At 45.9% G+C, this 27935-nt stretch overlaps 1 protein-coding gene across 1 annotated transcript; it reads left to right on the top strand.

Annotated features, from left to right (window-relative positions):
* The first annotated feature begins 96 nt into the window (after positions 1-96).
* On the top strand, positions 97-24031 carry LOC116982746 (receptor-interacting serine/threonine-protein kinase 2-like). Its single transcript, XM_033036159.1, has 10 exons — positions 97-452; positions 7296-7608; positions 15918-16066; positions 17321-17370; positions 18493-18651; positions 19234-19310; positions 19467-19533; positions 22713-22742; positions 23045-23083; positions 23812-24031. The coding sequence occupies exons 1-10, from the start codon at positions 154-156 to the stop codon at positions 23856-23858; spliced, it is 1230 nt and encodes a 409-aa protein (XP_032892050.1). The 5' UTR covers positions 97-153; the 3' UTR covers positions 23859-24031.
* The last annotated feature ends 3904 nt before the right edge of the window (positions 24032-27935 follow it).

Genomic DNA, 27935 nt, shown 5'->3' with positions numbered 1-27935 from the left:
TGTCTAGCTGAGTTACTCCAGCATTTTGTCCAACTTCAGTGTAAACCAGCATCTGCAGTTCCTTCCTATACACAGTTTAAAGACTGCAGACTTCAACCTGTCTTCGGTGCAGCAACTACCCTGGCTTTGCCCACGGCGACAGAAGCGTGTTCAATGTACAAGTGCCTGTTTTGCTGTGTTTCCGCTGGGGGCGGGCAGGATTGCGGCGGCTCTCGGCAGTGGAGCGGCCGGAGAATGGAGGGCGAACGCGGGGCGGCACCGGCTCCAGGGCCGGGCAGATCCGCGGACGGCTCCAGCGGCAACTCGGCTGCTCACTTCGCTTGCATCGACACTCGGGACTTGCAGGAGTGTGTGAAGATCGGAGTCGGAGGCTTCGGAGAAGTTTACCGAGCGCAGCACCGAGTGTGGAGGATTCAGCTGGCGGTGAAGTTCGGCGTGAGGGAGAACGGGAGGTAAGAAGAATGGGCGACGTTTCAGGATCGAGACCCTTCAGACCAGCATCTGCAGTTCCTTCCTGAATGAATGAAATCGGGGTTATGAAATCCTCACTCGAAGCAGGGCGAATACTTAGAAACATAGAAACATAGAAATTAGGTGCAGGAGTAGGCCATTCGGCCCTTCGAGCCTGCACCGCCATTCAATATGATCATGGCTGATCATCCAACTCCGTATCCCGTACCTGCCTTCTCTCCATACCCTCTGATCCCCTTAGCCACAAGGGCCACATCTAACTCCCTCTTAAATATAGCCAATGAACTGGCCTCGACTACCCTCTGTGGCAGGGAGTTCCAGAGATTCACCACTCTGTGTGAAAAAAGTTCTTCTCATCTCGGTTTTAAAGGATTTCCCCCTTATCCTTAAGCTGTGACCCCTTGTCCTGGACTTCCCCAACATCGGGAGCAATCTTCCTGCATCTAACCTGTCCAACCCCTTAAGAATTTTGTAAGTTTCTATAAGATCCCCTCTCAATCTCCTAAACAACTTGCAAACAAGTTCAGGGAAGAGTAACTTTTCAACCGTCCCATGGCTTGGTGGTTACTTCTACTTGTACAGGAAGGAACTGCAGATGCCAGTTTACACCGAAGATAGACACAAAATGCTGGTGTAACTCAACATCTCTGGAGAACAGGAATGGGCGACGTGTCGGGGCGCCTTCTTTACTTGTTAGTTGAGAACATGTCCAGTCTTACTTCCGCTTTTTTCTCTGCTGTTCAGTGATTATAGAGTTTCCCGTCGTGCTGTGGATTTCCAGCATTTGCGAGGTTTCGTTTTTAATGTCACTTCCCTGCTTTTGTTATGTTGAAAGTAGAAGGGTAAAACGGCCGGAGAACATCTACAGGGCACCTGGGACCAGAGTCAAAACTGGGCAAGGAACAGACTGCAACTTAATGCAACTGCAGTTGAACAGCAGTCTGCACAGTTGGTGGAAACATGCAGCACAGACGCAAGCCCTTCGACTCTCACAACTATCTCGCCCACACTTCTTCCCACCCTGCCGAATACCCCCGCTCAGTACTTCTGCACATCGGCGGGACCAAGTGCAGGCTCTGCGATCGTTCGCTGAACACCTCCACTCAGTCCGCCTTCTGCCTGATCTGATCTCCCGGTGGCTCAGCACTTTCGCTCTCTTCCCATCTCCAATCTGACCTTTCTGTCCTCCATTGTCAGAGTGAGGCTAAACGCAAATTGGAGGAACAGCATCTCAGATTTTGCTTGGGCAGCTTGCAGCCCAGTGGTATAAATATTAATTTCTCTCACTTCAGGTAGACCTGGCTTTTCCCTCTCTATCCCTCCCCCACCCAAGTCGCAATAGCTTCTCATTTTCACCCTACAAACAGCTTACAATGGCCTGTTTCCTTTATCATCATAACTTTTTTGCGTATCTTTCATTCAATTGTTCTTTATCTCTCGTTTCCCTTATCCATAACCAGTCTGAGGAAGGGTCTCGACCTGAAATGTCACCCATTCCTTCTCTGCAGAGATACTGCCTGGCCCGCTGAGTTACTCCAGCAGGGTGAGTTTAAACTAAAAAGTGGGTGGGTGGGTGGGTGGGGGTGTCAACAATATGGACAAGTATCTGTGCAGTTAACGGGAAAGAGTGTTGGAAAGGTCACATTTTAACTAAGGCAGGGGGGTGGGACCCGATGCAAGGAGACAGAGGGCCATAAAATGAGGACAGAAGCAAAGGGTAGAACGGAGATAAGGAAAAACTAACCTGAAAGCTTTGTGCCTTAATGCGAGGAGCATTTGAAATAAGGTTACTGAATTAATGCGCAGTTAATAGTTAAGGGATATATAGTTGGAATTACGGAGATATGGCTCCAGGGTGACCAAGGCTGAGAGCTAAACATAAACATTTGATATTCAGGAAGGATAGACAGAAAGGAAGAGGAAGTGGGGTGGCATTGCTGGTTAAAGAGGAGATTAATGCAATAGCAAGGAGAGACTTTAGTTTGGATGCTGTAGAACTGTGAAATAGCCAAGGGCAGAAAACCCCTGTTGGAGTTGTATACAGACCACCAAACAGCAGTAGGAAGGTTGAGAATAGCATCAAACAGGAAATTATGGATGCATGTAGCAAAGGTGACTTTAATCTACATATAGATTGGGCCAACCAAATTGGTAACGGTGCTGAGGAGGAGGTTTTCCAGGAATGTATACGGGGTGGGTTTTCGAACCAATGTGTAGAGGAACCGACCAGAGGTCAGGCTTCCTAGACTGGGTATTGTGTAATGAAGAATTGTTTAAGAAGGAACTGCAGATGCTGGAAAATCGAAGGTACACAAAAATGCTGGAGAAACTCAGCGGGTGCAGCAGCATCTATGGAGCGAAGGAAATGGGTAATGTTTCGGGCCGAAACCTTTCTTCAGACTGATGGGGGGGAGAAGAAAGGAAAAAGGAGGAGGAACCCGAGGGCTGAGGGAAAGATAGGAAGGGGAGGAGACTGCAAGGGCTAACAAAATTGGGAGAATTCAATGTTCATGCCCCCAGGATGCAGACTCCATAAGCGGAATATGAGGTGCTGTTCCTCCAATTTCCGGTGTTGCTCACTCTGGCCATGGAGAAGACCCAGGACAGAGAGGTCGGATACCGAATGGGAGGGGGAGTTGAAGTGCTGAGCCACCGGGAGGTCAGGTTGGTTATTGCGGACCAAGCAGAGGTGTTCGGCGAAACGATCGCCCACCCTCCGCTTGGTCACACCGAATGATTAGTTAGCGATCTTGTTGTACAAGGCCCCTTGGGCAACAGTGACCATAATATGGTGGAATTCTGCATTGGGATGGAGAGTGACACAGTTTAACTTGGAGACGAGTGTTCTGAACTTGAATAAAGGAGACTTTGAAGGTATGAGATGGGAATTGGCCAGGATAGACTGGCTAATTATACTTGAAGGGTTGACAGTGGAGCAGCAATAGCAAAGATTTAAAGACTGCATGAACAATCCCTGTCTGGTGAAAAAATAAAACTGGAAAGGCGGCTCAACCATGGCTGACGAGGGAAGTCAAGGATAGTGTCAAATCCAAGCAAGAGGCATATAAATTGGCCAGAAGAAGCGGCAAAGCAGAGGACTGGGAGAAATTTAGAACTTGACAGAGGTGAACAAAGGGGTTAATTAACAGGGGGGAAAATAGAGCATAAAAGAAAGCTTGTGGGGAGTATAAAAACTGACTCTAGAAGTTTCTTTAGATATGTAAACAGGCAAAGATTAGTGAAGACTAATGTATGTCCCTTACAATCAGACTGGTGAATTAATAATGGGAAACAAGGAAATGGCAGAACAGTTAAATGAGTACTTTGGTTATGTCTTCACTAAGGAAGACCAACAACCTCCTGGAAATACTAGGGGACCGAGAATCTAGTGGGAGGGAGGAACTGAAAGAATCCACATTCGTCAGAAAATGGTGTTAGGCAAACTGTTGGGACTGAAGGCGGATAAGTCCCCAGGGCCTGATGGTCTGCATCCCAGAGTACTCGAGGAGGTGACCTGAGAAATTGTGGATTCATTGGTGATCATTTTCCAATGTTCTCTCGACTCTGGATCGGTTCCTGTGGACTGGAGGGTAGCCAATGTAGGCGCAGGCATAGGCCATTCGGCCCCTCAAGCCAGCACCAATATTCACAGTAATCATGGCTGATCATCCACAATCAGTACCCTGTTCCTACCTTCTCCCCATATCCCTTGACTCCACATCTTTAAGAGCTCTATCCAATGCTCTTGAAAGCATCCAGAGAATTGGCTGCCACTGCCTTCTGAGGCAGAGAATTCTGCAGATTCACAACCCTCTGTGTGAAAAAGTTTTTCCTCATCCGTTCTAAATGGCTTACCCCTTATTCTTAAACTGTGGCCCCTGGTTGTGGACTTCCCCAACATCGGGAACATGTTTCCTGCCTCTAGCGTGTCCAAACCCTTAATAAATCTTGTATCTTTCAATAAGATATCCTCTCATCCTTTTAAATTCCAGAGTATACAAGCCCAGCCGCTCCATTCTCTCAACATACGACAGTCCTGCCTTCCCGGGAATTAACCTCGTGAACTTACGCTGCACTCCTTCAATAGCGAGAATGTCCTTCCACAAATCTGGAGACCAAAACTGCACACAATACTCCAGGTGTGGTCTCACTAGGGCCCTGTACAACTGCAGAAGAGCCTCTTTGCTCCTATGCTCAAGTCCTCTTAATATGAATGCCAACATGCCATAAGCTTTCCTCACTGCCTGCTGTACCTGCATGCTTACTTACCGTGACTGATGAACAAGGACCCCCGGATTTCGTTGTAATTTCCCTTTTTTCCAACTTGACACCATTCAGATAATAATCTGCCTTCCTGTTATTGCCACCAAAGTGGATAACATCTCATTTATCCACATTAAGCTGCATGCGCCATGCATCTGCCCACTCACCAAACCTGTCCAAGTCACCCTGCATCCTCATAGCGTCCTCACAGTTCACACTGCCACCCAGCTTTGTGTTATCTGCAAATTTGCTAATGTTACTTTTAATCCTTTTATCTAAATCATTAATGTATATTGTAAATAGCTGCAGACCCAGCACCCTGCCTTGCAGTACCCCACTAGTCACTGCCTGCCATTCTGAAAGGGACCCGTTAATCCCTGCTCTTTGTTTCCTGTCTGCCAACCAATTTTCTATCCATGTCGGTACCCTTCCCCTAATACCATGTGCTCCAATTTTGCCCACTAATCTCCTGTGTGGGACCTTATCAAATGCTTTCTGAAAGTCTAGGTGCACTACATCTACTGGCTCTCCCTTGTCCATTTTCCTAGTTACATACTTTAAAAAAACTCCAGAAGATTAGTCCAGCATGATTTCACCTTCGTAAATCCATGCTGACTTGGACCAATCCTGTTGCTTATAGGAATTATAGACAGTTAGCCTTGCATCGGTAGTGGGGAAGATGCTGGAGTCGATTATTAAAGATGTTATAGCAGCACATTTGGAAAGCAGTGACGGGGTCGGTCAAAGTCAGCATGGATTTAGGAGGGGGAAATTATGCTTGACTAATCTTTTGGAATTTTTGAAGATGTAAAAAGTAGAATGGATAAAGGAGAGCCAGTGGATGTGGTGTGTCTGGACTTTCAAAAAGCCTTTGACAATGTCCCACAAGAGATTAGTGTGCAAAGCTGGAGCACATGGAATTTTTGGGTAGGGTATTGACATGGATGGAGAACTGGTTGGCAGACAGGAAGCAAAGAGTAGGAATTAACAGGTCCTTTTCAGAATGGCAGGCAGTGACTTGTGGGGTGCAGCAAGGCTTGGTGCTGGGAACCCAGTTGTTTACAATATATATTAACGATTTAGACGAGGGAATTAAATGTGACTTCTCTAAGTTTGCGGATGACAAAGTTGGGTGGCAGAGTGAGCTGGGAGGAGGATGCTCGGTGGGAGGGCAGGTGCAATGAGACCTGGGTGTGCTTCTACATCAGTCACTGAAAGTAAGCATGGTGGTACAGTAGGCAGTGAAGAAAGCCAATGGCCTTCATTGGCCTTCATTGCAATAGGATTTGAATTTGGAGGCAAGGAGGTCCTCCTGCAGTTGTACAGGACCCTGGTGAGACTGCACCAGGAGTATTGTGTTCAATTTTTGTCTCCTAATTTGAGGAAGGACATTATTGCTATTAAGGGAATGCAGTTCACCAGGTTAATTCCCGGGATGGCAGGACTGACTTGTGATGAAAGAATGGGTCGACTAGGCTTGTATTTGCTGGAATTCAGAAGGATGTGAGAGGATTTTGTAGAAACACATATCATTCTTAGAGGATTGGACAGGGTAGATGCAGGAAAAATGTTCCCGATGTTGGAGGTGTCCAGAACCAGGGGCCATAGTTTAACAGTAAGGGGTAGGCCATTTAGGACTAAGGTGAGGAAAAGTTTTTTCACCCAGAGAGTTGTGAATCTGGAATTCTCTGCACAGAAGGCAGTGGAGGCCAATTCGCTGGATGTTTTCAAGAGGGTGTTGGATTTAGCTCTTGGGGTTAAGGGATATGGGGGGAAAACCCAGAACAGATTTTAGATGATCAGCCATGATCATATTGAATGACAGTGCAGGCTCGAAGGGCTGAATGGCCAACTCCTGCACCTATTTTCTATGTTTTTGTGTCTATTTTTGGTTTAATCAGCATCTGCAGTTCCTTCCAACACCCGTAGCCCCACCCCTGGCCAACAATAACCCATCCATTTACCAGCGGTTGGTCCAGATCATTCTAAACCTTGATTCAAGTGCTGGTCTGGATACTTAAACGTGAGTAACTACCTCCTCCAGTATATTGCTGAGTTCAAACACCCTCTGACAAAAATTGTACTTCAAACCCACTCTCTTGTTCCTCCCAACTCCTCTAAATTACCCACCCCATGACTTGTGCCCACTTGTTATAAACAGAGAACAAATTAAATAAATACTTTACGCTGTAACTAGTTGTCACCAGCAAATATGCAGCTGCCAAACCATTGTTAATCACTGTTAAACCACAAAGTACTTGTGCAACATTGTATTCCACTCAGATTACTCCATTCTAGCTGTGATTTCAGATTTCTCCATTTTATGTTATAGTTTTATTCACAAGCACAAGAAGTTAAAGGTAACGAGGGCCAGGAGAGATGAGGGAGATTGAAAATAAGGTTAAAGTAATTACAGAGTCGTAGTCGCAGCGTGAAAACAGGCTCTTCAGCCCAACTTGCCCACTCTGGCCAATTTGTCCCATCTGCACCAGTCCTGCCTGCATTTGGCCTATATGTCGATTAGTTGTATTAGTGTGACATCTCTTTGTTTACCAATACAGTGATGAGCATGAACTGTTGGAAGAAGCAAAAAAGTTGCACAAGGCACAATTTGAGTACATTCTCCGCATGTATGGAATTACAAAATGCCACCCGATCACTAGAACCAAATCGCTGGGACTGGTAACTGCATACGTGGAGAATGGATCACTGGAAAAACTCATTCACCACCATGACGTCCGTTTGCCTCTTCGACTGCGCTTTGTGTACGAGATTGCTTTGGGGATGAACTTCCTACATAACCTTAGCCCAGCTCTCTATCACCATGACTTAAAGCCTGCTAATATTCTACTAGATAAGGACTATCACATTAAGGTAAGTTAAAGTGCATGAACTATTCTTACAAGCCTTTAATATTGTTACATTTCCCAATACAGGACAATGACATTCTTACTTGCAGCAGCACAAGTATGTAACCATGGTACTCGGAAGACACCACAATAAACAACAAAAAGTTCAATAATTAAAAAAACAATACATAACAAAAACAAAGCCCCGAGTCCCTCGTGCAATCAAGACAGTTCGGCGTTTAGTTGGAGTTCATTGTGCTCAATGCCTGATTGTTGTTGGGAAGAAGCTGCTCCTGAACCTGGACGTTAGATTTTGGGATCCTATACCTTCTTCCCGATGGCAGGAGTGAAATGAGAGTGGCCAGGGTGGTGTGGGTCCTTGATGTTGGCAACCCTTTTGAGGCAACACCTCCGTAGATGCTTTTGATGGTGGGGCGGTCAGTGCCCGTGACGGACCAAAAAATATGACCCAAATCTTGCCATCACAGTAGATCAGTGCTGTCAGTTGAAGTTTCACGAGGTGTTGGCTTGTGTAGGGCAGAACATGTTTAAAATATTTAGTTTTTTTTTTAGTTTGGAGGCACAGCATGGAAACAGTCCCACCGAGTCCACACTAACCGTCAATTACCCGTACACTGGTCCTGTTTTCCTAATTTTGCATCATGCACATCAGGGGCAATTTACAGAAGCCAATTAACCTACAAATCTGCACATCTTTGGGGTGTGGGAGTAAACTGGAACACTCGGAGAAAATCCACACTGTCGCAGGGAGAATATGCAAACACTGCACATTTGTGAGGATTGAACCCGGGTCTCTTGTGCTGTGAGGCAGCAGCTCTACTGCTGTGCCACTGTGCCACCCACAGAGATACAGTCCATTGATGCTAGTTCTGTTATCTCACTTTCGCCTCCTCTCCCCACATGCTAGGGGGCAATTTACAGAGCCCAATTAACCTACAGTGATGATTGAGATCGAGGGGTTGACCAGTGATGTAAAGGAACCAAAATTACATATGGCCAAAATCTAACATCATCCAGTCAATTACAATCTATTAGACCAGTTAACATTTTAGATGTATGATCCCCATCACAATCTGCAGTACAAATCCAGGTGTAAGCAGTAAGGCACATGCTATGTATGGGGGTGAAGTGAAGTATTTTGCCTTTGATGGACGGTGAATTGTTAACCCTATGTATTCCTACACTCTCAACCTCTAAGACACCCATATCTAATTCTTAGTTACTTGGTCTGTTAACTTCTATGTTCCAAACCCTAAAATGTAATTTTTAATATGAACCAATGTACCTCACCCCATCCCCTGCCCCTAATCACTGATTCTCAGCCCATTTGTGACAATTGCTAATATCTTCCCCTCACAAATAAAACCCCAAGACCTGTAAACTATAAAGATCCGCTGCTGGGCACTGAAATGCTAATCTTGAACCTTCCAACATTAACCTCGTGCCTAAGGTGTGGGTTAGAAACGTAGAAAATAGGTGCAGGAGTAAGCCATTCGGCCCTTCGAGTCTGCATCGCCATTCATTATGATCATGCTGATAATAATAATAATAACTTTATTTATAAAGCACTTTAAACAACTACAGTTGCCACAAAGTGCTGTACATGAGAAATCATGAACGAAAAGCTATTACAAACAATTAAAAACCATTAAAAACCGTACAACGAAGGACTATAAAAAACACACTAAAAATTAAAAGACATTAAAAGCACTAAAAACAGGAGCAATGCCTCAGCCAGTGTCGAAAGCCAAAGAATAAAAATATGTTTTTAGGGAGGATTTGAAGATGGACAGTGAGGGGGCCTGTCTGATGTGCAACGGCAAGGTGTTCCAGAGTGCCGGAGCAGCAACAGAAAAGGCTCTATCCCCTCTGAGCTTCCGCTTAGACCTTGGTACCTCAAGGAGCAGCTGATCAGCTGACCTGAGGCACCGGGCAGGAGCATATAGGTGGAGCAGCTCAGAGAGGTAAGGCGGGGCGAGCCCATTCAATGATTTAAAAACAAATAAAAGAATTTTGAAATGAACTCGAAAGTGCACTGGGAGCCAGTGTAGGGAGGCCAAAATTGGCGTAATGTGCTCCATCTTTCGAGTTCCAGTCAAAAGGCGAGCGGCAGCATTTTGAACAAGCTGGAGACGAGCCAATGAAGCTCGTGCGACTCCACAGTAGAGTGCGTTACAGTAATCCAGCCTAGATGTAATAAAGGCATGGATTACTGTTTCAAAATGCTCCCGCTCGAGAATGGGCTTCACCTTTGCCAGCTTCCTTAGGTGAAAGAAGCTGGACTTAACCACCGCGCCTATTTGTTTGTCTAGTTTAAAATCACCGTCCATCCTAAAACCCAGGTTCAAGACGGTTGGCTTTACAGACATTGCCAGTGGACCCAAGTCAACCAGGGGAGGTTCACGGCAGCCATTGGGGCCAAACAAAATCACCTCTGTCTTCTCTTCCTTTAGTCCCAGAAAGTTTAAGGCCATCCAGGACTTAATGTCCTCAAGACAAGACAGAAGTGATTTTAGAGAATAGTCTTCCTCTTTCCTGAGTGGCATATATAACTGGCTATCATCCGCATAAAAGTGAAAGGAGATGCCATGCCTTCTTAAAATTGAGCCCAGAGGAAGTAGGTATAAGGAGAAGAGCAGGGGCCCTAAAATTGAGCCCTGTGGAACCCCATATACCAAGGGAGTGGAGGAGGATTCAAAGTCAGCAAGGCTTACCTGCATGGTTCTGTCTGCCAGATAGGACCTGAACCATCCCAGGGCACTGCCACAAATGCCCACTTGGTGCTGTAGTCTGGAAATTAAAATTCCATGGTCCACTGTATCGAAGGCGGCAGATAGGTCCAGCAAGACAAGAACCACATAATTACCTGAGTCGTTTGCCAGGAGGATGTCGTTGAAGACCCTTAGCAGAGCCGACTCTGTGCTATGCATGGCCTTGAATCCAGACTGGAAAACCTCCCGAATATTGTGCTCATCCAGGAAGAGTTTCAGCTGCGCATAAACTACCTTCTCCATGATCTTGGAGATAAAAGGCAACTTGGAGATCGGCCTAAAATTGGACAGATCAGTTTGATCCAGGCCTGGTTTTTTAAGTAGTGGTTGCACTACAGCATGTTTAAAATTTATGGGGACAACCCCAGAACACAAGCTACTGTTTATAATGGCGAGAACCGACTGCCCTATACTCGGGAAAACCTCTTTAAAAAGAAGAGGAGGGACAGCATCACAGGGGGAACCCGACGGCTTAATATGCCTAACCACATCCTCTAGACCCGACAATGTCAGAGGCACAAACTTTTCAAATGCCACCAGGCATGGGGCCGGAACAGAGGGGTCAGAGGCAGGAGCTGAGATGAGAGCCCTTATAGAAACGACCTTATTGATAAAGAAGTGCAGGAAGTCATTGCACAATTCGGACGATGCTTCCAAGCAAACAGGCTGTGGGGCATTTAAAACAGAATCAATAGTTTTGAATAATACGCGTGGGTCGTGACGCTTAGCCACTATTATATTAGACAGGTAATATCTTTTGGCCTCTTTAACAGTATTTTGATAATTTCGCCAGCTGTCCTTTAGGATTTGCGATGAAACCTGCAGCCTGTCCTTCTTCCACTTTCGCTCAGCTCTGCGACAATCCCGTCGAGCTGTACGAGTTGCGTCACTAAACCAGGGCTCGGGTTTAGCTCTGGGCTGCAAAGTTTTTAAAGGAGCCACAGAGTCCAGTATAGTTGTGCAGGAGGAGTGGAACCAAGAACTAATCTCCTCCGCACCAAGGGGAGTGGACGCAGAGGGGGCACAGAGCTGATCGAATGCAGCAGAGAATTGGCCAGCAGCAGAAGGGTTAAAGGACCGACAGCGCCGAGCAGACGATACAGGTCTAACTGCAGCACTGGAAAAACCAACATCAAACAGTACAGGCATGTGATCAGAAAACAAACTATCACAGACCTCCAAGTTTAATACAGGCAAGCCATAGGAGAGAACAAGGTCCAATGTATGTCCATGTTCGTGTGTGGGACCAGACACACACTGCACAAAATTAAAAGAATCAATAAGACTTAAAAAGTCCTTCGCCAACGGCTTATCAGGACAACACACGTGTATGTTAAAATCCCCAACCATAAGGACACGGTCATAGTTGGGCATAATCCCAGCCAGAAACTCAGAAAAGTCAGTCACAAAGTCCTTGTGGTATTTGGGGGGTCGGTAGATGACAGCACAAAGCACCGTGTCGGAGCGACCCACCTCAAATAAAGTTGCCTCAAAGCTGGAGAACGTTGATAATGCAGTGCACTGTTTGCATTTAAAAGTGCTTTTATAAATGACTGCAATTCCACCTCCACGGCCCGACATCCGTGGCGAGTTGAAATAAGAGCAGCCCGCCGGCAAAAGTTCAGTAAAAGCGCTGCACTCACCAGGACCGATCCAAGTCTCTGTCACACAGAGGAAGTCCAGAGCCCGGGAACAGAAGAAGTCCCTCAAAATAAAAGTCTTGTTTGCCAGCGATCTGGCGTTCACCAGGCCAACCCGGGAAGGGGATGGACTCTTTAGGTCTGCAGATCGGGGAGCCCGGGGCAGTGTCCGCAGGTTCCGGATATTCACCCCGCGATAGCGGAGTCGAGGAGAGCAGGAGGAGCGGAGCCGGTCCCGCTGCAGCCTCCGATCGTAAGCGGGTAGGGGGGGAGGGGGGGAGAAAGGAGCAACCTGAAGCAGCCGGCACACCCAGCGACCGCCCCCGTCCCCTCCGAGGCGGCGTGTCCGGGCCGTAGCAGGCAGGCAGCCCTCTACACCTTCCGGGATCATCCAACTCAGTATCCCATACCTGCCTTCTCTCCATACCCCCTGATCCCTTTAGCCACAAGGGCCACATCTAACTCCCTCTTAAATATAGCCAATGAACTGGCATCAACTACCTTCTGTGGCAGAGAATTCCAGAGATTTCACTCTCTGTGTGAAAAATGTTTTTCTCATCTCTGTCCTAAAAGATTTCCCCTTTATCCTTAAGCTGTGACCCCTTGTTCTGGACTTCCCCAACATCGGGAACAATCTTCCTGCATCTAGCCTGTCCAACCCCTTAAGAATTTTGTAAGTTTCTATAAGATTCTCCCCCCCCCTCAATCTTCTAAATTCTAGCGAGTACAAGCCGAGTCTATCCAGTCTTTCTTCATATGAAAGTCCTGACATCCCAGGAATCGGTGGTGAACCTTCTCTGTACTCCCTCTATGGCAAGAATGTCTTTCCTCAGATTAGGAGACCAAAACTGTACGCAATACTTCAGGTGTGGTCGCACCAAGACCCTGTGCAACTGCAGTAGAACCTCTCTGCTCCTATGCTCAAATATTTTTGCTATGAATGCTAACATACCATTCGCTTTCTTCACTGCCTGCTGCACCTGCATGCCTACTTTCAATGACTGGTGTACCATGACACACAGGTCTCGTTGCATCTCCCCTTTTCCTAATCTGCCACCATTCAGATAATAGTCTACTTTCCTGTTTTGCTACCAAAGTGGATAACCTCACATTTATCCACATTATACTGCATCTGCCATGCATTTGCCCACTCACCCAGCCTATCCAAGTCACGTTGCAGCCTCCTAGCATCCTCACAGCAAACACTGCCCCCCAGCTTCGTGTCATCCGCAAACTTGGAGAGGTTGCATCCAATTCAATAGGGCAAGGAAAGTTGGCAAAAAGCTGTGGTGAGACAAATCCAAGCAGCAACTACCAACATGGTTATCTGAACACAAAGCAAACAAGCATGAGGAGCAATCAAAATGGGTAGGAAGGAATTGCGGAAGCTGTTGTTCACCGAAGATAGACGCAAACTGCTGGAGTAACTCAATGTGTCGGACAGCATCTCTGGAGAAAAGGAATAAGTGATGTTTCAGGACGAGACCCTTCAGACTCTCTGGAGAGCAGGAGGAATCCGAGGGGGTGCAGTGAGAGGGTGTGTTGCAGAACTTCCATCAGAGGGGAACTTCAAAGTAGGCATATCTCGAGGAGATATCGCAGTGGAGCAGCCAATGTGTAGGAAGGAACTGCAGATGCTAGTTTACACCGAAAATAGACGCAATGCTGGAGTAACTCAGCAGGTCAGGCAGCATCTCTGGCGAAAACCTTCTTCAGACTCTTCAGTTATTCTAGTATATTGTGTCTATATTGGCAGTAGTCATCCTGTTCCTGCCAAATTTAACACTTAACAGCTGAGTGGCCTCTGAGAAACACAGACAGAAAACCTAAAATAAAAACAGAAAATCCTGATAGTGTTAGTTGGGTATTTTTATATGAAGTACTGAGGAGATTTGGTCTCAATGAAGATGCAATTCGGAGTATTAAAACAATATATCAGGAGCCTACAGCTAGGATTAAGGTAAATGGAAACCTATCAAAAAGGATCCAGTTAGAGAGGGGCACAAGACAAGGATGCTGTCTTTCTCCTACTCTTTGTTTTGTATATTGAACCCTTAGCACAAGCAATAAGGCAGAGAGAAGACCTGCAGCGGGTCAAAATAGGGGAGGGAGAACATATCATTGGTCTTTTCGCTGATGTCATTATTTTTCTTGAATGACCAGATATGTCTCCCAAATCTAATGAACCTATTTGAAACATATGGATACTACTCGGGATATAAACTGAATATAACGAACACAAATTCTTTCATTCAATTATTCTCCATCCCAACAAATCAGAGTCGCATATAATCTGAAATGGAATTCTAAAACGATGCAGTATCTTGGTGTAACTATAACCAAAACACTTTCCAACATGTTTGAAACTAATTATAACAAAATTGAAGAAAACATCAAAAAGGACGTTGAAAGGCGGTTCACCCTTCCTCTAGACTTCAGTGCCAGAATACAAATGGTAAAAATGAATATCCTACCTAAACTACTATATTTATTCCAATCTCTCCCAATTAATGTTCCCCGAGACAAATTCATAGCTTGGGATAAGATGATCTCTAGATTCATTTGGAATAGCAAAAAAACAAGAATAAAACTTACAACACTTCAACTGCTGAAAACCAAGGGTGGAATGGCTTTACCAAATCTGAGGAAATACTTTTATGCAACTCAACTCAGACCTCTGGCTTGTTGGTGTAGACCTGATTATGAATCTCGATGGAAAGGGAGATACAGGGTTACCAGACCCAGATTTTGGTGTGAGACAAATATCTGAGAGGGGCTTTGAGACGTGCTATGGATCCAATAGTAGCATTTACGTTAGAAATATGGAATGTTATAGTGGAAAAATACAAACTAAAAAGAGGGGTTCATGCATTGAAGTGGTTCGCATATGACTCAAAGTTTAAGCCAGCGGCGTATGATTCAAGGTTCAAAGAATGGGCACAAAAAGGCATAACGGCAATGTATACAGTTTCAGAAAATGGCTAGTTTATGAGCTTCCAAGATTTAAAGTTAACGTATGGTCTCAAAAACAAAGACTTTTTTTAGATACTTGCAATTAAGAGACTACTTTACAAAAGAGATAAGGCCAGAACTAGATGAAACTTCAAATAATGTGATCAAGGTGATTGTGGATGCATACAAACAGAAGGGGTCTCAGGTCATCTCTGCTTTCTACCAAGCTCTGGTGGGAAGCGGGGGAGAATCAATGCTCTACATAAAAACAAAATGGGAAGCAGAATTAAAAATTCAAAATAACAGAAGAAGAAGAATGGTATCAAACGTGTGAAACACAATGTACATCCACGAGCTCACTAGTATGGAGAGAATTTTGCTGGAAGAATCTAACTCGCTTTTTTGTAACACCCAAAATAAAAAGCAGAAAACTTAGTGTCCAACAACACTGTTGGAGGCTGTGCGGGAGTACGGAGGCAGACCACTCGCATATTTTCTGGAACTGTGTAAAGATAATGCCATACTGGGAAAATGTTAACGCAGTTGTTAAAAATATCTTGGGTTATAAAATCCCAAATACCTGCCCTGTGATGTATTTGGGGCACATTAAAGATATTGTAAAGATAGAAGATACATATTTGATTAAAGTTTTGCTTGCAGCAAGTAAGAAGGCCATTACCAGGCAGTGGCTTAATGAAAAAAGTCCAAAACAGGAACAGGAACTTAATTGAGTTCAGTGCTGTCAAACATTCATTATATGTTAACCTACTCATTCCTGGGATCATTCTTGTAAACCTCCTCTGGATCCTCTCCAACGTCAGCACATCTTTCCTCGGATATGGGCCCAAAACTGCTCGCAATGCTCCAAATGTGGTTTGTCCAGCGCCTTATAAAGCCTCAGTCCAAGAAACATCCCATTCTTGTCTTACAACATCCTTTTCCTTCTCCAGATCTGTGATTTTGGTCTGGCAAAATGGCGGAAATTAACATGTGAATACAGCAATGATTCCTGCAAAAACAACGGCACCCTTAGTTACATGCCACCTGAATGCTTGGAGAACATCAATACCAAGAAAGACAAAAAGTTTGATGTGTACAGGTTAGTGAGTGAAGTTTCTAAATGGCAGTGTTGTCCCATGTGCCTGGAACTTGTATTCAACACCCCCCTCAAACCTTTTTTGACTAATGATCATTTTTTAAATTTAAATAATTTGGAAATGCTAATGTAATCTATTATTTTAAATCCTTTGAGGACATTCTGGCTGTCAGCTTTGTTTAGCTCAGAGATACAGCACGGGAATAGGCCCTCTGGCCCACTGAGTCTGTGACAACCAGTAACCCCCACACACTAACAGTATCCTACAAGCACTAGAGATACTGTCTTGCAGCGCCAGAGCCCCTGGTTCGATCTGACTACGGGTGCTGTCTGTATGGAGTTTGTCCGTTCTCCCCATGACCATGTGGGTTTTCCCTGTGTGCTCTGGTTTCACCCCACACTCCAAATATGTACAGGTTTGGAGGTTAATTGGCTTGGTACAGATAGTAAATTGTCCCTAGAGTGTAGGATAATGCTAGTGTACTGGGATCGCTGGTCAGCACAGACTCGGGTACATGGATAGGATGGGTTTAGAGGGATATGGGCCAAATGCAGGCAGGTGGAACTAGTGTAAATGGGGCACATTGGTTGTTGTGGGCAAGTTGGGATGATGGGCCTGTTTCCACACTATGAATTTATGACTCCATGACAATTTATGCTTAAACTGCCTGACGTATTGTCCCGTAGCCAGGAAGTGATGCAACTCTCCTTTGAAGCTTTGTGGAGTCACAGCAAGAGTCCCCAAGTTCCACTTTCCCTTCACGTATAGCCCTTCCCTGCCAAGGATTATGCACCTTGCCCTCACACATTTTATCGGTGAAAGCTTAACATTAATCTTTATTGCACTTATGTCAAATCCTTGCCCTTGTGTAAACAAGTTCCTATTTTCTCAATGTTATGTGAGTTTTTAAATTGTTGATCGATTGATGTTATAGTTGAAGTTATTATCCTGATGCAAGATGCTTATTGTTGTTGACAGTGGTATCTGGCAAAGATGAAGTTGGCACTGATTGACCGATACCGCATGGAGACGGGCATTTTGTCCACTGTGTTCACATAGAACTAGTGAGAGCAGATGATCGATGTTCAATGTTATCCCACTTTCACTTCTAATCCCTGCACACTTGGGGCAATTTAGAGGCAATTTCACTGTTAAGCTCTTAGCTTTCAGTCAGACCTTTAATGGAGTCGTGTTGCTTGTCTTGAAACTGATCACGACAATAATGTTTTTATCATTTTCTGTTTATAATCTCATAGCTATGGAATTGTTATCTGGGAGATACTGACTTGCCAAGAACCTTATAAATGTAAGTACAGCTGTAACTGTATCATATTAAATTAAAGTAGGAAGTGCTGGAAAGACTCGGCAGGTCAGGCAGCAACTATGGAAAGAGAAAGATAATATTAAAGCCCAAAGACCCTTCGGCAAAACTATTTTCCAGAAACTTTTATTCCTTCAAGTTTGGGCGGCATAGTTGTGCAGCGGTAGCTGCCTTACAGTGCCAGGGTCCCTGGTTCGATCCTGACCACGGTTGGTGTCTGTATGGAGTTTGCACGTTCTCCCCACGATTGCATGGGTTTTCCCTGGGTGCTCCGGTTTCTTCCCGCACTCCAAAGGCATACAGGTTTGTAGGTTAATTGGCTTTGGTAAAAAAAAAAAATTGTCCCTAGTACGTAGTGTGGGGCCGCTGGTCAGGGTGGAAGGGCCTGTTTCCATGCTGTATCTCTAAACGTTAGTTTTCTGGACTATTGCATGCTATTCCCACGTATGCTCCAACACTTTTATTTTAATCTTTGGCTTGGGATTTAAAAAGAGTGCAATCAGAATCCTGGTGAACATCAGCTCATATGTTTCACCATGTCTTCTGTTTCATACTTCGAACCCAACTTCTGCCCACCACATATATTCCAGCCCTGGCTGTATACCCCTCTCACCCTCTGGACACCTAACTCACACTTGGACTAATTATTGAGTCAGCTGCCTGAACTTTGCGATTCCTGACAGTTGGATCTTGGATTTTTTTGAGATTTCCTGTGTTGTCTAGTCTGAAGGTACATAAATGCTCGGTAGACACAAAATGATGGAGTAACTCAGCGGGTGAGGCAGCATCTCTGGACAGAAGGAGTGGGCGATGTTTCGGCGGCAGAGGACACTGTGGCTACTCTACAATGTTGCCAGGACAACGGACCTTCATGGTCAGATCAAGATCCCTGTTCAAACAACTGGAAATTGACATGGTGCCAAACCGGCAACTCTGTATACTGATTCGGCGACTGTTGTACACTTGTGTTGTATCCGAGATGCTAATCTAATATGTATCTAAGTGCTTATGTATAGTGATACTTGTACTGAACTGTATACAACATTGAATTTCACTGTGCCTCAGTACATATCACAAACAAAATACCATGCCATTTATCATCCTCAGATGCTCTACATTCTCAGCACATAAAAGTGTGCGTAAGCAATGGAGACAGACCTGACCTGGATGAAATCCCCCCAAACTTTCTGGAACCCTGTAAAACTCTCATTAACCTGATGAAACGATGTTGGACTCAAAATCCAAATGATCGTCCTCCCTTTTCAAGTATGTTTCAACCAACAATGTGTAACTGCGAGGGCCTGTGGGCAATGATACTTTTACATGTCACCGCTCCCCTTGTCACTATTGTCCACAGATGCACCTTCCAATATCATTAACACTTAACACCATCCATAGAGTTTGATCCCATTAAGCTAATAGAGCCATTGAATCATTTTGAGTATGTAGAGAAAGCTGGAGTAACTCAGCGGGTGAAGCAACATCTCTGGGGAAATTATATGGGTGACATTTTGGGTCGAGACCCTTCTGCAGACTGGGAGTCAGTGGAGAGGGAAAGTAGAGGTAGGAAAAGGTTCAAAAAAGCTCGGGTTTAGAACAGTTTTGTTCGTAACCTTTTTATACCTCTAGTTGGTGGCAGTCAGGGGTGAGCAGGGAATGACCTAGGGGTAGTGAAGGCCGGATGGTTTGGGCGGGAATGGCCTGGGGACTGACAGTCAGACTGTTTAGGTGGGAATGGCCTGGGGAGTGGTCGTCAGAGGGAGTAGGTGGGGGTAAAATGAGATGGGAGCATCTTGGGATGTTGTGTAAAAAATGACTGTGTTCATTGTCCCTTATCTTTCATCACAGGTTGTGTTAGTGAGCTTGAACCAGAACAGAGGAACGAGCAGGAGCTTCAACAGGCAGTGCAGAGCCTGACTCAACAGGTACGGACTCCCAGAGAACTGCTCTGGCAAATGGCCGGTTCCCGTCTTGCTTCTGTCTGCTATTTGTACAGATTCTAGACCACTAAGGAGGATGGTAGTGAGGTACACTATTGTGTCATTTGTTTTCTGATCCTGGATTTATTTTCTGTGCAACAGTCCAATGATGTCGTGGACTCTGGGCCTGGCAGCCAAGGAGACATGAGGAGCTGTGGAAATCTTTGTGGTAACTATGATCCGATGCTCTTTTTTCCTGCTTTCAGAGGGAAAGCATAATTCTTGTTCTAATTTGGAGCTTGTTCACATGCTTTGTTGTAAAGTCCATGTTTTTAATGTAATTCTGCTCTCCTCTCCTCCCACTTGTGCCCCAGGGCTGAGGAAACCCTCAGATTTCCACTGGTGCTCCATTGAGTGCAGTGCTCAGTACAGCCAGAAGAGGGAGTGAGCTCAGCTTGAACGATGACCCGTGTTTACGAAGGAACTGCAGATGCTGGAAATCGAAGGTACACAAAAATGCTGGAGAAACTCAGCGGGTGCAGCAGCATCTATGGAGCGAAGGAAATGGGCAACGTTTCGGGCCGAAACCCTTCTTCAGACTGATGGGTTTCGGCCCGAAACTTTGCCTATTTCCTTCGCTCCATAGATGCTGCTGCACCCGCTGAGTTTCTCCAGCATTTTTGTGTACCTTTGAACGATGACCCACTCCCTACACATGCCTATGGTCGTTTAGCTATGGCTAGATGCTAGTGTCAGAGACCCAGGTTCGATCTTGACCTCGGGTGCTGTCTGTGCAGAGTTTGCACGTTCTCCCCGTGAAGGTGTGGGTTTTGTCCGGGTGCTCTGGTTTCCTCCCATATTCCAAAGACATGTCGGTTTGTTGGATAATTGGCTTCTGTAAAATTGTCCCCAATGTGCAAGATAGAACTAGCGTACGGGTGATTGTTGGTCGGCATTGACTCGATGGACCAAAGGGTCTGTTTGCACTCTATTACAAAACTAAATTCTGCACATGACTTTGCTTTACTGTTCCTTGGCAACGACAACTTTCTTATAACTGGGCAAAGAGACCATTCAGCTCACCAGGTCTGAACCAGCCCCGAGCAGAGCACTCCCATTCCCTCATCTCCCTATCTCCCTGTGGCCCCATAACCCCTCCTTTTGCAATTCCCCTTGGATTATTTTGCCACTGAACTACACTGGAGGCAGTTTACAATGGTCAGTAGGCAGCACGGTGGCGCAGCGGTAGAGTTGCTGCCTTACAGCGCCAGAGACCCGGGTTCGATCCTGACCACGGGTGCTGTCTGTACGGAGTTTGTACGTTCTCCCCGTGACTTGTGTGGGTTTTCTCCGGGATCTTCAGTTTTCTTCCATACTCCAAAGACGTACAGGTTTGTAGGTTAATTGGCTTTGGTGTAAATTGTCCCGAGCGTGTATAGGCTATTGTTTGTGTGTTTGGATTGCTGGTCGGCGTGGACTCATTGAACCAAAGGACCTGTTTCCATGTTGTAACTCTAAACCAACAAACCAGCCTATGTGCCTGTGGCAGGAAACTGGAGCACCTAGGAGAAAGAACACAGAATCCAGACTGTATATGGATTACACCCGAGGTCAGGAAGATGAACGAGTCTTTGGACATGTGAGGCAGCAGCACTAACCGCTGTGTCACCAGGCCATGTTTTTCCTGGGCCGTGTTGAGTTTAGTTTAGAGATACAGCATGGAAACGGGCCCTTTGGTCCACGCTGACTGTTGATCACCCGTTCTCACTAATTCCATGTTATCTCACTTTTACACTCACTCCCTACACACTAGGGACAATTTACAGAGGGCCAGTTAACCTACAAGCCTCCATGTCTTTTGGGTGTGGGAGGAAACCGAAGCACCCGGAAGAAACCCACAGTCACAAGGAGAACGTGCAAAAGTACACGCGGGCAGCACCTGACTTCAGGATCAAACCCGGGTCTCAGTGCTTTGAGGTAGCAGCTGTGCTACCATGCTGCCTGGCGTGGATCATTTTAGTTGTTGAATATTAGAGTCATACCGCCATTGAGGCCCAACTTGCCCACACCGGCCAACATGCCCCATCTAAACCAGCCTCTACTGCCTGCATTTGGCCCATATCCAAGTGGTTGGACAGGCTAAATGCAGGAAGATTATTCCCGATGTTGGGGAAGTCCAGAACAAGGGGTCACAGTTTAAGGATAAGAGGGAAGCCTTTTAGGACCGAGATGAGAAAATCATTTTTTACACAGAGTGGTGAATCTGTGGAATTCTCTTTCACAGAAGGTAGTTGAGGCCAGTTCATTGGCTATATTTAAGAGGGAGTTAGATGTGGCCCTTGTGGTTAAAGGGATCAGGGGGTATGGAGAGAAGGCAGGTATGGGATACTGAGTTTGGATGATCAGCCATGATCATATTGAATGGCGGTGCAGGCTCGAAGGGCCGAATGGCCTACTCCTGCACCTATTTTCTATGTTTCTATCCCTCTAAACCTGTCCTATCCATGTACCTGACTAAATGTTTCTTAAATGTTGCGATAGTAACTGCCTCCTCCGACAGCTTGTTCCATACACCCACCAGCCTATGTGTGGAAAAAGGTTAGCCCTCGGGTTCCCATTAAATATCTCACTCCTCACCTTACACACATGTCCTAATGTTGTAGAATCTTTCCCTGTCTGCACCAAAAACTTGGAGCAGGTGCCGTAGCATCTTGGATCACAATTTCCATTTGGAATAAACAAAGCCATTTTTATTCAGTGGTCCAACTATGTTGCATAACCTAACAACTAAACAGTGGGGCAAATAACCTTGGATTGCATTCTCCACTAATTGGCTAAAGAATGTGGATAATGTGACAATAACAGGCAATAATGGAAAGGTAATTGTAGTATTACGCCAGTTTATAAACTTCCTTAAAAAGGTGTTAAAGTTGTACATTTTTCCTGGAGTCGAAACAAGGAACTGCAGAAGGGTTTCGGCCCGAAACGTCACCCATTTCCTTCGCTCCATAGATGCTGTTGCACCCGCTGAGTTTCTCCAGCATTTTTGTGTACCTTCGATCTTCCAGCATCTGCAGTTCCTTCTTGAACAACTGCAGATGTTGGTTTACTGAAATGTACACAAAGTGCTGTTCAGGCAACATCTTTGGAGAACATGGATAGGAGACGTATAGGATCGGGACCCTTCTCCAGAGTTGCTGCCTGACCTGAGTTATTCCAATATTTTGTCCTTTTTTGTGCATTTTTCCTCGTATTTAGCACAATTTTCAAAATGTAGGGCAGTTGTTCAAGGCTCCGATAGGTTGCAATTCAGGACCACAGTTAACTGTTCTGCTGTCAACTCTAGCTCAGTTTAATTCTTGTTGCGATATTCCCAGCTGATTGCTATCTCTGCTTTGTTTTGTTCAGAACCTGTTGAGGAGCAGAATAAAAGCTACGGTGAGTCATCAAATAAGTATTTTACCTCTTCGGTTGGGAGGTCTATCCCTGTGCTGGCTGATGGAGAGCAAGGAGGGGGACAAATAGGGGAGTAAGTAGAGGTACAGTTGGCCGAATAGCCCTCTCTTCCCAGAACCAACTGCTAGGATGGAAGGGCTGTAAGGCCTCCTGTGCCTGAACCATTCTGTGTTGATGGTATTTTCTCAACCATCCAAAATCATCAGGGATCTGATTGTTCGATTTGAACGAATTGTGATCCACTTCTAACCGCTTCTTCCCATGGGTTTTTCTTCCTGTTCCAGAGCCTGTTCAAGAATCCGCCCAGAAGGAATACAAGGCTGGTAAGTTCTGTGTCAGTCCAAGTCTTTTGGGTCTTCTCTGGCCCCTTGTTCCCCAGCCCCTGTCAAGGGTCAGTGGTGCCAGGAAGCCTAGTAGGCTAATTCCTTCTTAGTGCTCATCTATTGAGCAGCATCTGTTAGCAGCTGCTTTAACCATAGTTATTTAAGATGAATGCATGGAATTGGCCATATTGGTCAATACATGACTGGGGGGCATTTTGCTGTGGTCAATGCAGTGTGATGCCATAATAATGATTACTAAGTGGATGGCTTGACTGAGGAAATATAGGGAGCCAGCAGATGTAATGCAGCTTGAGTGTACAGAGAAGGGAGTGGGGACAGGGAGGGACTGAGGAAAGAAGAGATGAGGGAAAGAAAGGGGTTATGAGAGGGAGGATGCAAGGAGGCAATAAGGGGGCTGGGGAAGGTGGTGAAAGTAGGGAGAGGTTTCAAGGAGGAGTGGTGGGTTTGGTGAGAACTGGGGAGAGTGAGGGGAGAGAAAGATGGTGGAGATAAGTAGAGATTGGGGGCGAGGGGGCCTGTGCAGGGAGGGAACGTCGGGTGGAAAAACAAAAGGCTCTGGGAGGGGGGAGGGAGAGCCTGAGGATGGAGGAGAAAGATGGAGAAGGAGGGGCACGAAGGTGGGTGGGTTGGTGGAAGGTGATGGAGAGATGGCGGACTCTACATTACAGCCAGCAAATAACTATTACTGCATTTCCGTCTTTTCCTAGAAGTGTGCCCTGATGCCAGCAGAGAGGAAATCACGAAGAGTGAGTAACTGTGGCATTTGAGAGAAAACAATCCCACAGGAGGCTCCCATCTGGTTGTGTGGCTGAAGGGGATTTTTGTGCCATCATGGACTCGGAGCTGGCTCAGTTATTTGGGTCACCTCCACCTTGAATGTAACTGGTCCCTTCTGACCTTGTCTATTATCTGTGGGCTTGCAGGGCAGCACAGTGGCACAGTTGGTAGAGCATCTGGCCCACAACGTCTGAGACCCAGGTTTGATCCCGACCTCTGGTTCTGTCTGTGGAGTTTTCACATTCTTCCCGCGAACACTTTGGTTTTCTCTGGGTGCTCCCATTTTCTCCCACATCCAAAAGATGGCCGTTGTACATTAATTGGCCTCTGTAAATTCCCATTTGTGTGTCGGGAGTGGATGAGGTAGCAAAGAACTAATGTGAACAGGTGATTGGTGTTGACTCAGGGGGGCCGACGGGCCGGTTACCATGCTGTGTCACCAAACTAAAATAAATCTCCCTTCACTTATCCACGACCTTCAGAGATGTTGCCGGACAGACTGAGTTACTCTAGCACTTTGTGTATTTTTTGTTAGACCAGAGTCCGCAGTTGCTGTGTCTCTGCTGAAAACACTCAACAGGTCTGGCAACATCTAAGGTGATAGAGAACCAACGTTCCAGGTCAAAGATCTATCATCATAGCCAGATCAGCCAGGCTTTCTAGAAAACTAGAATTTGCAGCTTTTTTTTTAAGTAGTACAAATTGTATTGAAGAATATATTGATGGTTCTGCCACAGAGCACTACCCCATTGGGAAAAGATTGGAAGCATTTTAAGCCTATGTATTGGAATGCCTTTATTCCATTTATGTTTCTGGTCTTTGTAAGCAAATGGCATGTTGGCCTTCATAACAGGAGGAGTTGAATATAGGAGCAAAGAGGTCCTTCTGCAGTTGTACAGGGCCCTAGTGAGAGCACACCTGTAGTATTGTGTGCAGTTTTGGTCTCCAAATTTGAGGAAGGAATTTCTTGCCACTGAGGGAGTGCAGCATAGGTTCACAAGGTTAATTCCCGGGATGGCCGGACTGTCATATGCTGAGAGAATGGAGCGGCTGGGCTTGTATACTTTGGAATTTAGAAGGATGTGAGGGGATCTTATTGGAACATATAAGATCATTAAGAATTTGGACACACTAGAGGCAGGAAACATGTTCCCGATGTTGGGGGAGTCCAGAACCAGGAGCCACAGTTTAAGAATAAGGGGTAAGCCATTTAGAACAGTGATGAGAAAACACTATCTCATGAGTCTGTGGAATTCCCTTCCTCGGAGGGTGGTGGAGCCCAATGCTCTGGATACTTTCAAGAGAGAGCTAGAAGGGCTCTTAAAGATAGCGGAGTCAGGGGATATGTGAGAAGGCAGGAACGGGGTACTGATTGTGGATGATCAGCCATGATCACATTGAAAGGGTGGTGCTGGTTCGAATGGCCTACTCCAGCACTTATTGTCTATCTGATTGCAGATATTTTAACGGTGGTTACTTCAACTGAACATATGCAATTGGCCGAATTGATCAATAAAGACTGGAAAGCACTGGCCAGATATTTGTGGTTGACTGATGGAGAGATCAAAATCATCAACTTCGATCACCTGAGTTATTCCAACATTTTGTCCTTTTTCGTGCATTTTGCCTTAACATAGAAAATAGATGCAGGAGGAGGCCATTCGGCCCTTCGAGCCAGCACCGCCATTCATTGTGATCGTGGCTGATCATCCCCTATCAATAACCCGTGCCTGCCTTTTCCCCATATCCCTTGACTCCACTAACCCCTAGAGCTCTATCTAACTCTCTCTTAAATCCATCCATATGTAATTCTGCTCTCCTCTCCTCCCACTTGTGCCCCAGGGCTGAGGAAACCCTCAGATTTCCACTGATGCTCCATTGAGTGCAGTGCTCAGTACAGCCAGAAGAGGGAGTGAGCTCAGCTTGAACGATGACCCGTGTTTAAGAAGGAACTGCAGATGCTGGAAATCGAAGGTACACAAAAATGCTGGAGAAACTCAGCGGGTGCAGCAGCATCTATGGAGCGAAGGAAATGGGCAACGTTTCAGGCCAAAACCCTTCTTCAGACTGATGGGTTTCGGCCCGAAACTTTGCCTATTTCCTTCGCTCCATAGATGCTGCTGCACCCGCTGAGTTTCTCCAGTATTTTTGTGTACCTTTGAACGATGACCCACTCCCTACACATGCCTATGGTCGTTTAGCTATGGCTAGATGCTAGTGTCAGAGACCCAGGTTCGATCTTGACCTCGGGTGCTGTCTGTGCAGAGTTTGCACGTTCTCCCCGTGAAGGTGTGGGTTTTGTCCGGGTGCTCTGGTTTCCTCCCATATTCCAAAGACATGTCGGTTTGTTGGATAATTGGCTTCTGTAAAATTGTCCCCAATGTGCAGGATAGAACTAGCGTACGGGTGATTGTTGGTAGGCATGGACTCGATGGACCAAAGTGTCTGTTTGCACTCTATTACAAAACTAAATTCTGCACATGACTTTGCTTTACTGTTCCTTGGCAACGACAACTTTCTTATAACTGGGCAAAGAGACCATTCAGCTCACCAGGTCTGAACCAGCCCCGACCACTCGCATTCCCTCATCTCCCTATCTCCCTGTGGCCCCATAACCCCTCCTTTTGCAATTCCCCTTGGATTATTTTGCCACTGAACTACACTGGAGGCAGTTTACAATGGTCAGTAGGCAGCACGGTGGCGCAGTGGTAGAGTTGCTGCCTTACAGCGCCAGAGACCCGGTTTCGATCCTGACCACGGGTGCTGTCTGTACGGAGTTTGTACGTTCTCCCCGTGACTTGTGTGGGTTTTCTCCGGGAACTTCAGTTTTCTTCCATACTCCAAAGACGTACAGGTTTGTAGGTTAATTGGCTTTGGTGTAAATTGTCCCGAGCGTGTATAGGCTATTGTTTGTGTGTTTGGATTGCTGGTCGGCGTGGACTCATTGAACCGAAGGACCTGTTTCCATGTTGTAACTCTAAACCAACAAACCAGCCTATGTGCCTGTGGCAGGAAACTGGAGCACCTAGGAGAAAGAACACAGAATCCAGACTGTATATGGATTACACCCGAGGTCAGGAAGATGAACGAGTCTTTGGACATGTGAGGCAGCAGCACTAACCGCTGTGTCACCAGGCCATGTTTTTCCTGGGCCGTGTTGAGTTTAGTTTAGAGATACTGCATGGAAACAGGCCCTTTGGTCCACACTGACTGTTGATCACCCGTTCTCACTAATTCCATATCTCACTTTTACACTCACTCCCTACACACTAGGGACAATTTACAGAGGGCCAGTTAACCTACAAGCCTCCATGTCTTTTGGGTGTGGGAGGAAACCGAAGCACCCGGAAGAAACCCACAGTCACAAGGAGAACGTGCAAAAGTACACGCAGGCAGCACCTGACATCAGGATCAAACCCGGGTCTCAGTGCTTTGAGGCAGCAGCTGTGCTACCATGCCGCCTGGCGTGGATCATTTTAGTTGTTGAATAGTAGAGTCATACCGACATTGAGGCCCAACTTGCCCACACCGGCCAACATGCCCCATCTAAACCAGCCTCTACTACCTGCATTTGGCCCATATCCAAGTGGTTGGACAGGCTAGATGCAGGAAGATTATTCCTGATGTTGGGGAAGTCCAGAACAAGGGGTCACAGTTTAAGGATAAGAAGGAAGCCTTTTAGGACCGAGATGAGAAAATCATTTTTTACACAGAGAGTGGTGAATCTGTGGATTTCTCTGCCACAGAGGTAGTTGAGGCCAGTTCATTGGCTATATTTAAGAGGGAGTTAGATGTGGCCCTTGTGGCTAAAGGGATCAGGGGGTATGGAGAGAAGGCAGGTATGGGATACTGAGTTTGGATGATCAGCCATGATCATATTGAATGGCGGTGCAGGCTCGAAGGACCGAATGGCCTACTCCTGCACCTATTTTCTATGTTTCTATCCCTCTAAACCTGTCCTATCCATGTACCTGACTAAATGTTTCTTAAACGTTGCGATAGTAACTGCCTCCTCCAACAGCTTGTTCCATACACCCACCAGCCTATGTGTGGA

Source organism: Amblyraja radiata, chromosome 17 (assembly GCF_010909765.2).
Source record: "Amblyraja radiata isolate CabotCenter1 chromosome 17, sAmbRad1.1.pri, whole genome shotgun sequence".
In the NCBI taxonomy this organism is placed as follows: Eukaryota; Metazoa; Chordata; class Chondrichthyes; order Rajiformes; family Rajidae; genus Amblyraja; species Amblyraja radiata.
This window is presented reverse-complemented; position numbering and strand designations above follow the sequence as displayed.

Coding starts and splice junctions, on each gene's coding strand:
- LOC116982746 (XM_033036159.1), top strand. CDS start 154: ATGTACAAGTGCCTGTTTTGCTGTGTTTCCGCTGGGGGCGGGCAGGAT. Junction 18,652..19,233: donor TGATCGTCCTCCCTTTTCAA/GTATGTTTCAAC, acceptor CTTTCATCACAG/GTTGTGTTAGTGAGCTTGAA. Junction 19,534..22,712: donor GAGCTGTGGAAATCTTTGTG/GTAACTATGATC, acceptor TGTTTTGTTCAG/AACCTGTTGAGGAGCAGAAT.